This window comes from Chionomys nivalis, chromosome 8, assembly GCF_950005125.1.
Source record: "Chionomys nivalis chromosome 8, mChiNiv1.1, whole genome shotgun sequence".
Lineage (NCBI taxonomy): Eukaryota > Metazoa > Chordata > Mammalia > Rodentia > Cricetidae > Chionomys > Chionomys nivalis.
Window position 1 is genome coordinate 75,160,205 of NC_080093.1, and position 12,590 is coordinate 75,172,794.

The 12,590-nt window shown below is 43.5% G+C and overlaps 1 protein-coding gene across 1 annotated transcript in view; it reads left to right on the forward strand.

Annotated features, from left to right (window-relative positions):
- The window catches only part of Usp31 (ubiquitin specific peptidase 31), a 64,905-nt gene extending 55,511 nt beyond the window's left edge, over positions 1-9,394 (forward strand). The window contains exon 16 of the mRNA XM_057777338.1: positions 1,590-9,394. Coding sequence (XP_057633321.1) covers positions 1,590-3,163 — 1,574 coding nt within the window. The 3' untranslated portion in view covers positions 3,164-9,394. The remainder of the gene's footprint in view (positions 1-1,589) is intronic.
- The last annotated feature ends 3,196 nt before the right edge of the window (positions 9,395-12,590 follow it).

Here is a 12,590-nt window from a genome sequence, read left to right on the forward strand (position 1 = left end):
GGTCTCAGAGATGTTCTACCTTGCCTGGGACTACCTCATGTAGAGCTGTGTTCTTAGCTAATGAGGACACCATTGGGTCAGCTTGACCTCTACTCTAAACATAGTCACAATATCAATACTGGAGAAAATCTGATTAAATATTGAAATGCATTTTGTGTATTTGGTTTTTTCTTGGTTCCTTTCACTTATGCTTGAGTATTGACAGGATAGCCCTTAGTACTATCAGCAACCCCAGGTGGTACGGTATGGACTGGGCAGCCAACGTACTAAGAGCTGAAAGTGGGAGAGAGTGAGCTCAGCATCCATAATGAAGACAGTGACTCATCTTCCAAAGAGACTCACTTGCTGCCAGTATTTCAGTTGCTTTAATCTGCTTCTAGGGGCGATGGGTAATTCTGAGAAAAGGAAATGAAGCCAAAATGTGAGGTAGTTGGAAAGAAATCAAACTAGGAGAGCCGCAGCCTGGCTCTGGCTCTACCCGCTTTGGCATTTTACTTCTTTTCTGTGTGAGCTGGAATATATTGGACTATTGTTGCCAAGCCCTTTCTCTTTCCTAATATTTTAGGAAAAGCTGACTAGTGAACCTATACCTATTTAGGTGGACATTATTTTCACCACAGTCCTGTAAATTTGGAATTTGCTGTTGTTTTAACAATAAACCCAGAAGTAGCTTACCTCCATCTATTTTTAAATAGTCTGGTTGGTGAAATCAATATCTTCTTAAGCATCATCATCATTTAGTCATGCTCAGGGGTCACATAGAACAGAACCTGACTCTTAGTAGTCACGAAGGCCACAGCTGCAGTAACAGAGGCATGCAGAATTCAGCTTCGTCTTGGAAAGGTTTAAGCTGTTGGAAATATTAGTCTACCAGTCATCGAAGGTAGTATGTGTCATGTCCAAGGCTCTAGTTCTTCCCACTGGTGCCCTTTCATTGTTGCCTGTTCCAGACTTATTTCCACAGGGCATGCAATGGGGTTATGGGTTCGTGTGTCATTTTGGTCAAGGAATTCATTCTGTGATTTCCAGGCATCCTTCAGGAAGATGAAGGAGCTGGGTTAGAAGCTCATGTTTAGTGAAGATCTGGGAGTGTCCGGATCCTTGCTGGACACAGACTTCTTAGATTTTATTTAATTCTTTAATTAGACCAACAGTCATCAAATTATAGCCAGAGGCCTCGTGTGGATGGCTGCTTTTTCCATAGTTTTTGGAACATAATCATCCATGCCTGATTGTGTGCCACCTGTGGCTGATTTTATGGTAAGGTCACAGAGCTGAGCAGTTGCCTGAACAGCCTAATAGACTGACGGGGTCTTTCCAGAAAGCGTACTGACCCTGATGTAGGATGATGTAGATGGAGAGCATTTTGCCGACTTGAGAGTTAGCAATGACCCTATTTTGCAGATAAGGAAACTGGTCTTTGAAGGGTTGAAAGCACACAGTTATCCTTGACTCTAGCAGACAGGCCGGCATTGAAGGTCATGGTCCTGTCATTCCCCCAGGCTTGCCCTTGCTCTGTCTTCAGTGTCTTAAGTTGTTACTAAGAATTTTTGATGATTTAGTCTGACAGAATTTTCTCTGCTATGCAGGAGGCTTTTCTACTCGACCATTTGTGAGAAGTGTGCAGCGCCAAAGCCTGTCATCCAGATCTTCTGTCACCAGCCCCTTGGCCGTCAATGAAAATTGCATGCGGCCTTCTTGGTCCCTGTCTGCCAAGCTACAGATGCGCTCCAGTTCTCCTTCCCGCTTCTCAGGGGACTCCCCGATCCATGGGTCTGCCTCCACCCTTGAAAGGATTGGGGAGGCAGGTGATGACAAAGTGTCCATATCTTGCTTTGGTAGTCTACGGAACCTTTCTGGTAGTCACCAGGAACCAAGTGACAGTCACAATAGACGAGAGCACAAGGCTGTGGGCCGGGCCCCATTGGCTGTCATGGAAGGTGTGTTCAAAGATGAGTCAGACTCTCGAAAGTTGAACTCCGGTGTTGTAGACACACCAAACAAAAATCTAGCACAAGGGGATTGCTTGCCCCCCATTTCTGATCCTTTTGATAATAATAACCAGATTGCGTATGTGGATCAGAGTGATTCTGTTGACAGCTCTCCAGTCAAAGAGGTGAAACCTCCAAGCCACCTAGACTCCCTCACAAAGAAGCCAGAGAGCACAACCAAGAAATCCCCTAGTTCCAAAGGCACTTCTGAGCCAGAGAAGAGCATGCGGAAGGGGAGGCCAGCCTTGGCCAGCCAGGAATCTTCTCTTTCAAGTCCATCCCCTTCTTCACCTGTTCCTGTGAAGGTTTCCTTGAAACCTGCCCGCTGTCGGAGCAAAGCAGATTCTTCCAGGGCCAGTGGAAGGCATTCATCCCCTGCCTCTACCCAACCCAAAAAAGAATCATCCCCCAGGTCCCAGGAATCCATGTCATCTCCTTCACCACAGAAGCAAAAGTCTGCTTCTGCCTTCACTTACTCTTCTTCTTCCATATCTGCCAAAAAAGCCCCAGGCTCTGCCACCAGGGGCTCCTTACCTTCTGGGAAGAGTAGGACTTCTGACCGGAGCTTGAGTAGAGAGGGTTCCAGACAAAGCTTAGGTTCTGACAGAGCCAGTGTCACCTCCACCTCCACCTCCAAACCTAGCTCCCCTCGGGTGAATCAGGCCAGATCAGGAGACAACAGAGTTGATGGCAAACACGTTCGGAGCTCTTCCATGGCCAGCCTGCGCTCACCTAGCACAAGTGTGCGCTCTGGGTTGAAGAGGGACAGCAAGTCTGAGGACAAAGGACTGTCCTTCTTTAAGTCAGCCTTGAGACAGAAAGAAACCCGGCGGTCTACTGATCTTGGCAAGACAACCTTGCTGTCCAAAAAGGCTGGTGGGAGCTCTGTCAAGTCCGTCAGTAAGAACACCACAGATGACAAGGCAGAGAAAGGCCATCAGTCCCCAGGCTCACAGCAGCCAAATACAAATGCAGTTGGAAAAGAACAGCTTGTCTCAAAGGACCCTGCTTCTGCTAAACATTCCTTGCTATCTGCTCGAAGATCCAAGTCTTCCCAGCTAGATTCCGGAGTTCCTTTGTCTCCCAGTAGCAGGCTGGCCACCGAGAAAGGCTCCAAAAAGCTGTCTTCTAGCATGCCAACCTCTGCACGGCCTTCTCAAAAACCCCAGTGATCTTCTGCAATCCGGGTGTTTTATCTGTACAGATGTTTATTTATTTAGAACTCCCTTCCCACCAAAGCCCTCTATGCTTTTCTTTTGTATTTTTTTTTTGGGGGGGTTATATGCCTGACTATGTGAGAGAATATGAGTGTGTGTGTGTGTGTGTGTGTGTGTGTGTGTGTGTGGAATTCAAATTGTTAAAAGCGTCGCCTTATTCTGCCATTGAACCAAATAGCAGCCATAGGCAAAGCATTGATACCAAGCTAACTGGAATAACTGTAGAAAATAATCTGGATAGTCCCTTTAGCAATTGTACCTATTTTTTTCTAGAGAACTCTAATGACTTTGGTTGGACACTAGGGTTTGGAAACCTGTGAACCAATTAAGCTATCAGTGTGTAAACAGATGAATTGTTTGACTTGGGTTTTCATCTGAGTAGAATTTATCTTCATGTAGATTGTTGAGTGCCATCAGGAGCTTAGAAAACAAACAAAACAAAAACTGTGACGCTAACAACAACATAAACTGAGGGAAAACTTGCTTTCTGCACTTTGGCCCCATCTACCAGTCTTTGTAAGGGCAATATCTTAACACTAATGTTTCTCAGGTATATATACTCAGCTAGGCTAGGATGGATGTACATTACTAATAAATGGGTTCAAGAGGAAGATGACATGGGGGGGGTGACTATCCTTTCTCCTACTGCCATGGGTAAAGGTTTCAGAGGTAGACAGAAAATCTATTGCTACCTTCATATCTGCATTTATATGCATACCCTAGTCTGTCTTGACTCCTTGGATATGTTCTAAGATTTGGCAATTTTTGGATAGTCAGAAAGCTAGTCACTAATATTTTTTTCATTCTAAATTTTCTGGCTAAGGCCATTGGAATTTTGAACTGTTTATTCCAAGCTGGAAGCCTGAGTTTATCATTTTCTTCCCCTGATGTTGCTTTTTTCTGTTAGAAGTTTGAGGATCTCCTACTCCCCTTGTGTGCATGCTTACTGCCTTGTCTTGCTGCTTGGAAAAGAAAGAAGTTGCCTCCTACCAAGAGCCACTGGTGGTGTGGTGATGTGTTGTGAGACAAAGCATTGCACATGCACTTTGGATTGTACCTGTCAGTCTTCCTTGTGACTGCTTTTCTATAGCTCTTTTATGTCTGCTCTGTCCTGAAGAGTTAACCTCAGACCCAGAACTCAAGCAGAGTCTGGCATATGTTCCCTCTGACATGTAGTTGCCAATCGCATTACTATAGATGAAAAGGGGGACCTCAAACCTCTCTGGATTCTCACAGGTAAAACATAGTTTTCCAAGCCTTGTGGAAATCACTTGGAAATACTTTCCAGTCCAGTTTTTTGGTGTCCTCTTTTCTCCTCCTCTTCTTCTTCTTGTTCTTCTTCTTGTTCTTCTTCTTCTTGTTCTTCTTCTTCTTGTTCTTCTTGTTCTTGTTCTTCTTCTTCTTTTTCTTCTTCTTCTTCTTCTTCTTCTTCTTCTTCTTCTTCTTCTTCTTCTTCTTCTTCTTCTTCTTCTTCTTCTTCCTCCTCCTCCTCCTCCTCCTCCTCCTCCTCCTCCTCCTCCTTCTCTTCCTCCTCTTCCTCCTCCTCTTCTTCTTTTTTAATATCAAGAGAATTGTGGTCTTGATTCTCAGAGTAGCATTTGTCACTTTGTCATTAAATATAGCATGTTGAGTTTATGTATTATTACATACTAAAGCTCATGGTTCCCAGGTCCACATGAACTCCCTCTTCAGTATTTCTGTGACGTGGCCGCGGTGCATATGTGCGTGCGGTGTGATTTCTGCACTGTCCTTTTGTTCTTTATGTTAAGAATACCTCCTGGGAAGTACTTTCCACTAGTTAAGTTTATTTTGCTGCTAATATGGACATTAGCTGGTAGCTTGCAGGTTCAGGGTGACTGGGATTTTCAGCCCTTGTGGTATTTGAGGCTTAGGTGTTCAGCTTTGTGCACGTTACCACAGTGCTCCACACAATCCAGTGTGTGTGTGTGTGCAGTGCCCACTGCACTCAGTCCTATACTGTCTGCTTCTGTTCCTCCTCCCCCGCCCCTTGTGGCTTCCCAAAGCCTCCAGGCTCTCTGCCCTTTGTGTGACTGAGGTGACAGCTGCCTTTTCATGTCGTCATTGTTCAGTGGCACACGGTCAACCCCAGCAGTGTTTGGCCACCTATCTTGTTGTCTTTTATTTTCTAAAAAAGCATCAAATGTGAGGCCATCAGTATCAGGAATTGAGCATTTGTGTGATTTGAGCCTCTGAAATGGTCTTAGAATTAGAGTGTGATAAGACAAAGGATTTTAATAACAAGCTGTTTTGCCATAATTAAGATGACTAGAAGCTAGTTTAATTTTCACAGTACTACATAGTTTATTCTTGAATGCAGTAGGAATGGATTCTCCCTCCCACATGTATCATGCTTTCTTAAACAAAACAGAAAAATCCTCAAGTGTCTACTTTTCCATGGGATCAAGAAAGACAGTTTCTATAATTAATAAAATTGAAAAGATGCATGTATATGGAATTTAGTTCTTATTTCATATTTAATTTAATAGAAAAAAATCATCATTTTCTAGGCTATGAAGCTGCCATGCTTGTGAGGTTGGGAAACAATACAATCTAATTCCTTACTGCTGGGGTGTGTTTAAGACCCAGAAAAGGCTGCTCTGACAGTGTTGTCTGAAGTGAAAGAGCTTATGAGAGCATTGCTGCTTGGTTCATTCAGTTCTCTGGCAGGGTTAAGTTACTGCAGTCTTTCCCCAGTGATTTGGATATAGTGAACATACTGAGCCTGGTTAGGGCAGTCATTCCCCGTGGGCACACAGCACCAACCAACAGAATGATGCATTGGTAATTTTTGGGGGGATGTTAAATAAGCCCCCCTTTATCCTTGCTCTTTTCCTGTAGAACACCCTGCGCATGAGGCTACACCATCCCTTAAGCCAGCCTTCCTCCTTGCCTTCATGATGATGCTTACTCATGTCCCTTACAACCCTCGCCAACCTCATTTATCTCTTCTTATGCCTGAGAGTGAGTAGTGCCATGTCCAATCAATAGAGCAGTGTGGTATATCTGTGCTGTGCCACATTTAATTCATTTGGGCCTGCTTTGCAAAGCCAAACAGAAAGCTTCAGCAGTCTGCTGTAGTTGAGGAGTCCTGGGAGACACCAAAACAAACAGGGCCTGCCATGAAGTGGTGGTCTTCATTAAAAACACCCAAACAGATTATGGTTGGGTAAGACATGAGGTTCCTTGAGTTTTTGTCTCGAAATCAAAAGTGCCCTTGTTTATCTCTGGAGACATTATGGTCTTCTGGCCACTGGATCAGACTGAGCTGTCTGTCCTGTATAGTGGTTAAAATCTAGTATCTGGTCACTTTACATTAGAGTCAACCCTCTGTGTTTCTATGAGACGGCTATGGAGATTGTTGAGGGTGGGATGCACTGTCACCCGTCTAACTAATAAGTAGGAGTGGTGTGTTAAGGGAGCAGTCGTGGCAGCTTAAGGGATATGGATTAAAGAGTTGTAAAGAAAGCTCATTTGAGATAAACCCTCTTTAAGTTTTGATAGATTACTAATAGCAGAAGTTACAGTTTCCTGTGTACATTGTCATTGAATACAAAGGTAATTAGTGTTCTGGTTTGGACTTTTGAGCTAGGATGCAAATCATAAGCACAGCTTCAATAAAACATGGTTTGGAGGTGCATTGATACTTAGATTTTGGAGTTGAGAAGGGAAAAATTTTCTGGCAAACCAGTGCCTACCATAAAGACAACTTAGCTGCTAGTATGCAGGCTGCTCTTGCTTGAGTTTTATAAAGAGCTCATTGCTATTCAGCTGACTGCACCTTCAGTTGGGACATCATGCTTTTGTTTCAGTCAGTGCTCGGGGTCCCGTGCTGCCTTGTGATCAGACCCCAAATTGTTCTTCCTAGCTGCCTTTTGAGCATGACCGATCATTTTTACCCCGCAGTTTTGCATGCTCTCCTTCTAACCCAGAAAGCATGCTCATACTACCTATGCAAGCAACCGATTGAAAAGCATACAGAGAAACTACACCAAACATTGAGTTTTAAAAAAGAAAAAAGACAACTCAGATCCTGGAGCCCTATTTTTGAATTTGTAATTTTTAAAGCGTGGCTTCATCATCAGTGTAGGTGAACCTGAGTGTGAATTTTAGGTTGCTTGGCGTCTCTTTCTCTGCCAGTCTTTTTTTTTTTTTTAATTATCATTGGTGAGATTGTGTGTAAAATAGTATTTTGCAAGCAGGAGTGGATTGGATATGTTGAACATACACTGGTGTATATATTGTATTTAGCCTGAAGACTTTCCTAAAGTATTTTGTTCTAAGAAATAACCTGCCATTTTCTATAGATTTTAATTTTTTATATCTTCTGGTGTCGTTCATCACAAGGAGAGATGTGGCTTCATATAGTGCTAACAATTTTTAAATGCTTTTGTAGAGACTCGGAGGTGTTTAGGAAGACTCTGGGACTTCCCACTCACTGATCTCAGTAAGATTAAGGATGTGGAATGTATGGTAGTGTTAAACAATGTATTCAGGTCTAGATCCGACTCACATTCATTTAAAACCATTGTTTTCCATGGGGCAGGGATGGGGCAGAGGCTCATAGCATAGGTGAAAGATGTCTTTGAATCTCATACATATACTGTCCTGAGGCCTCTTCTGAATGAGTCACCCAAGGTCACTAGGATCATCAAGGGACTTGGAAGGCCTGGGCCTCTCCCAGGCTTTTGATGCTGGGTGACTTTCTCTCCTTATTCCAGTCAGAATCGAGAAGGATGTGGTACACCATCTCTTTGCCAACAATTTATGGCAAGAATCATCACTGCCATACAAAGTACTCAGGAGGAATTCCAGTTGCATTGGACAAGAAAATTAAAAGAAGTTGTCAATCCCCTGCTCGAATTCAGGGGACAAGAGCTTTCTGACTTCAAGGCCTGATTTGGACCTGTGAAGCATTTTATGGGTGGTATGTTACTTGCCAGTCTGGGATTGTTCTTCCTGGTGGCAAGCAGAGTGCCCCAAGGGGTCCAAATTCATTCCCAGAGCCTCTGTTCAGATTCTGTTGTCGGGCTGAGACCCATGCAGGAAGGGAAGTCACTCCATGTTAGAAAATGTGGCAGAAGACAGTAGAAAGCTAGCTGTCTGGCCATGCAGACCCTGCTCTGCTTTTGACAGCACGGTTACAAACCACAGGCTACACGGGCCCCCTGCTCTGATTGCACTCCACTCTAGGTCTTTCCTACTCAGAATGTAGCTCTAGGAGTCCTTTTAAATTTAAAAACAAATGTGAAACGTTCTATTGAAATTATTTTGACGCTCTCATTGCTATTTTTTCATGTAATTAAATCAGTACCTATCCAGGAATTTGGCAGTATATGTTACCTACAGAGGCACAAAAAGTTTGGTTTTAATCTGTGGTGAGCCAGGTGCACTATACCATCTTCAAAATAATCTACTGTGCTGTGTGGCCTCATCCCATTGAACATCAGGCTGCCTACAAAAAGGAGAAAAACAGTTTATCTGACATGGCTCATATTTTAAGGAGTAAGGGTATCAGGAAAAATCAGAGCTGGAACAGCTTTGGCACACGGCCTCCCAGAGTCGAGCTCTCTGCTGCTGTGAACACGCAGCATGAACTTTCCTAGGTGCTATTCCAGACTGGGGGACTGTGTTTCTGCACTTGCGGTTCTGTCGGTCTTTCCTGTAGGCATTTGTGTTCTGTGTAGGTCTGCTCACCGACTGTGCCTCTCACCACTGGTTAAAATTGAATTTGGGCCTCATTACCAAAATGGTTTCTTGATTCTCTTGTGTATTTACAGCGGCGTTTATTTCTCTAGTTGTCTTAAAAGTTGCATGTCATATCACTGTACACAAAATGCTTTGGTGTCATTCATGAGCCATAGTGAGCTCTGTATAAATTCTTCAGTAAAAGGATGGCAGAGTGTCTTTCCTGCAGGCTGGAAGAAAGTGTATCCTACATTTTAAATTATTTTAGGCCAAGTGCATGAGGTATGTCACTGCCTTCTGTTATTTATTTGTATATTTTATTATTCAAGGTGTATGCACTTTTAAGAAGCAGAATTTATATTTTTATGTTTAAAACATTTTATTTCCGAGACAGCAGTTGGTTATATAGTATACAGTTGGAATTAAGAGAAAACTGGAAATGTAACAAAACATAATAAATTTACTACATGCCTTCTTCAAGACATACTCCTTTTTTCTCCCCCTTGCCGAACCAGTTTTTTTTTTTTTAAATGTTGACTACTATTTGTACTGCATTGATTTTGTATAACAAAATGCTTTAAAGTTGCAGCATTTCAGGTAAAAACATCAAGTTACAGGACACTACCACACAGACTGGCCAACTCCCCATACAATTGTGGTGTAAAAAGATCACATCCATACTTGTTCCCAGTCAACAATTATATGAGTGATATAATGAGAGATATGAAAGACTAGATGTCCTTAGCTACATAGAAAGAGCTCACATTCTGCCTCACTTCCAACAGATTTTCTTCATTGCTCCTCTTTGGTGATAAGAGGAAATTGTAACATTAAAAAGTACTCTTTCCTTAGCCTTTTCTCACCTCTTAAACACATAGTATCTGCTTTATTTTTTATTTTATGCGTATGAGTGCTTTGCTTGTATTTGTCTAAGTGCACCATTTGTGCCTGAGCCTAGTGCCCAGGGGGAGGCTAGAAATGACTCTTGGATCCCCTGGAGTTTAGAGTTTCTAATGACTGATCTATTGTCTGGCTGCTGGGAACTGAACCCACGTCCTATGGAAGAGTAGCCAATGCTCTTAATCACTGAGCCATCTCTTCAGCCTCCCAGAACCTGGCTTTTAACCATCTTCTTCTGAGTTTTTTGTTTTGTTTATTTTCTAGCTATCTTGCCTACAAAGACAATTCTCTATTGTGTGGTGTTGTATCACTTATGACCACTTGGGGGCAACAGAGCTCACTATTCTCCAGTGTATTTTAAAAGTCCAGCTTACCAGTTTTTAATGTCTTATCTGAGGGTGGGAATGCCTGAGCTAAGCTGAGAATAGCATCTCTGAGCTGGCCTTGCTCATTGGGTAAATACTCCAGCCAGCCATTTCTCCAGAGAAGTGAGTACCATGGGAGCACAGCATCATCGTGGCAGAGTTGGGTAGACCGCTCTGGATCATCCAAAACAGCACTTCCTCCTCTAAGTTGGAGTGGTAAGGTTTTCCTTTAGCTTAGTACAGCACACCGTTTACTAAAGAGGTTTGATTATGCATGCACATGTTCACGTATCATAAAATATATAAATTCAATATTTACAGAAATATCTAAAGGCCACTTTGTTGCCAGTGAATTTGGAGGATTATTTTCAAATACTTGAATGCTCAGTGTCTGCAAACACATTTTAGCTCTGAAATTTTCATGGAGAAAGCAATAGTGTGGCAAAGCCCCTTGACCTATTCCATGTCTCCTTTGTATTAAAGCCCCCATGAGAGACTTGAGGCCTAAGCCAGCAGAAAGTGGTTGAAAACATGTCACCCCAAGCCAGTGCCCCTTCCCCAGGTGGGCTCCAGACTGCAGCAGATGTTGGGTTTGGCTCTTCCTCCTTTTTAGGCATCTCCATGTGGGTTGTCCAGGACTTGATCTGGTGGATAGGGTCTACCTTATGCAAAGCCTTTGGGAGTCTCTTGAGATCTTGGCTCACCATCACATTTTTCCTCTCCTTGTCCACATTCACTACACAGGGAGAACAGGGACCTCCTCTCTGACAGATTCTGCATGTGTAGTCCAGTGGATATCACCCTGTATGGTTATCAGGGCTATATTAACTTGGCTTGCTCTTCTGGTTTAAACAGCTCCACTTTTCTTTTTTGAATTTGAATTTACTGTTTTGTGTGTATGAATGTTTTCCTACATGTATGTTTGTGCATGCCTGGTGCCCACCCAGATAGGAAGATTCTTCCTGGAACTGGAGTGACAGATGGTTGTGAGCCACCATGTGGGTGCTGGAAATTGAACTCACCCTCTGTAAGAGCAACTGAGTTGCTGGTAATACAAGACTTCAATATGTAATTAAGACCATGTAGCAGCAGGCTGCTTGGCTGCTTGTTCATTTCCCTGTCACCCAATCCCCCAAAATAATCACACAGAAACTGTATGATTAAATCACTGCTTGGCCCATTAGCTCTAGCTTCTTATTGGCTAACTCCTACATATTAATTTAACCCATTTCTGTTCATCTGTGTATTGCCACATGGCTGTGGCTTACTGGCTAAAGTTCTGTCTGGCTCCAGCAGGGCTGCATGGCTTCTCTCTAACTCATCCTTCCTTCTCCCAACATTCAGTTTTGTTTTCCCTGCCTACCTCTGTTCCCTGCTCAGGCCCAAGACAGTTTCTTTATTAACCAATGGTATTCACAGCATACAGAGGGGAATCCCACGTCAAGACCAGGCATGTGGTATTTCCTAGGTCTCTCCTTTGTTTATGAAAAACCGATGGAGACTCAGATCCAATTTCCAGTTCCAAGGACTCGGTCTGTCTCCTAGAGTAGACCTCAAGACATTATACCAAATGCAGATGGGCTTTGCCAGCCTCTGGTTCATACAAGGTCCAATAAAGAAGAATGACACTTATATCATTCCAAGGCAGAGACCAACTCCCTTCTTGTAGCACTGATTCTGTAGTCCGACACTATCCTAGTCACAGGCCAAGGTAGTGAATGTGGCATTTCAGCAGTCCCTCCTTGCTCTTCCTCAAGGCATTCTGCCTGCTAGCTTTGAGGCATGCAGAAGGTCCATTTCCTTTCCCTTAAATCATCTCTCTAATATGAGCTTGCTTCAGAGCTCTCCTGCACCACCCTCTCCAAGCTTGCAGTCCGTGCTACAGTCTACCTCCTCCCTACCTTATGTTCTGCATGCATTCAGTCAGCTAGTGCTATGCCTGTTTGAAGGAGATCAGAGAGGTAGCCTTTTCCATGTGCTCTCTCTTTTTCCTCTTAAAGGAGGGCACATGGTGGTGTTTCCCTGAACTACTGGGCTAACTGATTTGTCTGAGTCAACTTTCTTGTCTAGGGGTGGAGTTAAAGGGGAATGATGCTTTTTAAGCCTGCCCGGCTGTACTGGACATAGAGAAATGATTCAGTGAGTGGTTGCCATCGTGACTGAGGAGGGGCTAACCCTGGAGGCCTTGCAGGATAGCCTCATTCCACCTAAGGGAAACCACTTTCTTGAAGCCCCAGGAGGCCCTTCCTGGCATGTAGGACGAGAAGCGGTGAAAGAAGGGAGGAGTGACCATCTAAAGGAACCTCATACGACCTACATTTGTACACCAAAGTAAGTAACAGTCAGGAACAGTTTAATTTGGGGAAAGAGATGAGACCCAGTTTGTGCCTTTGCACAATCACCATGACAAC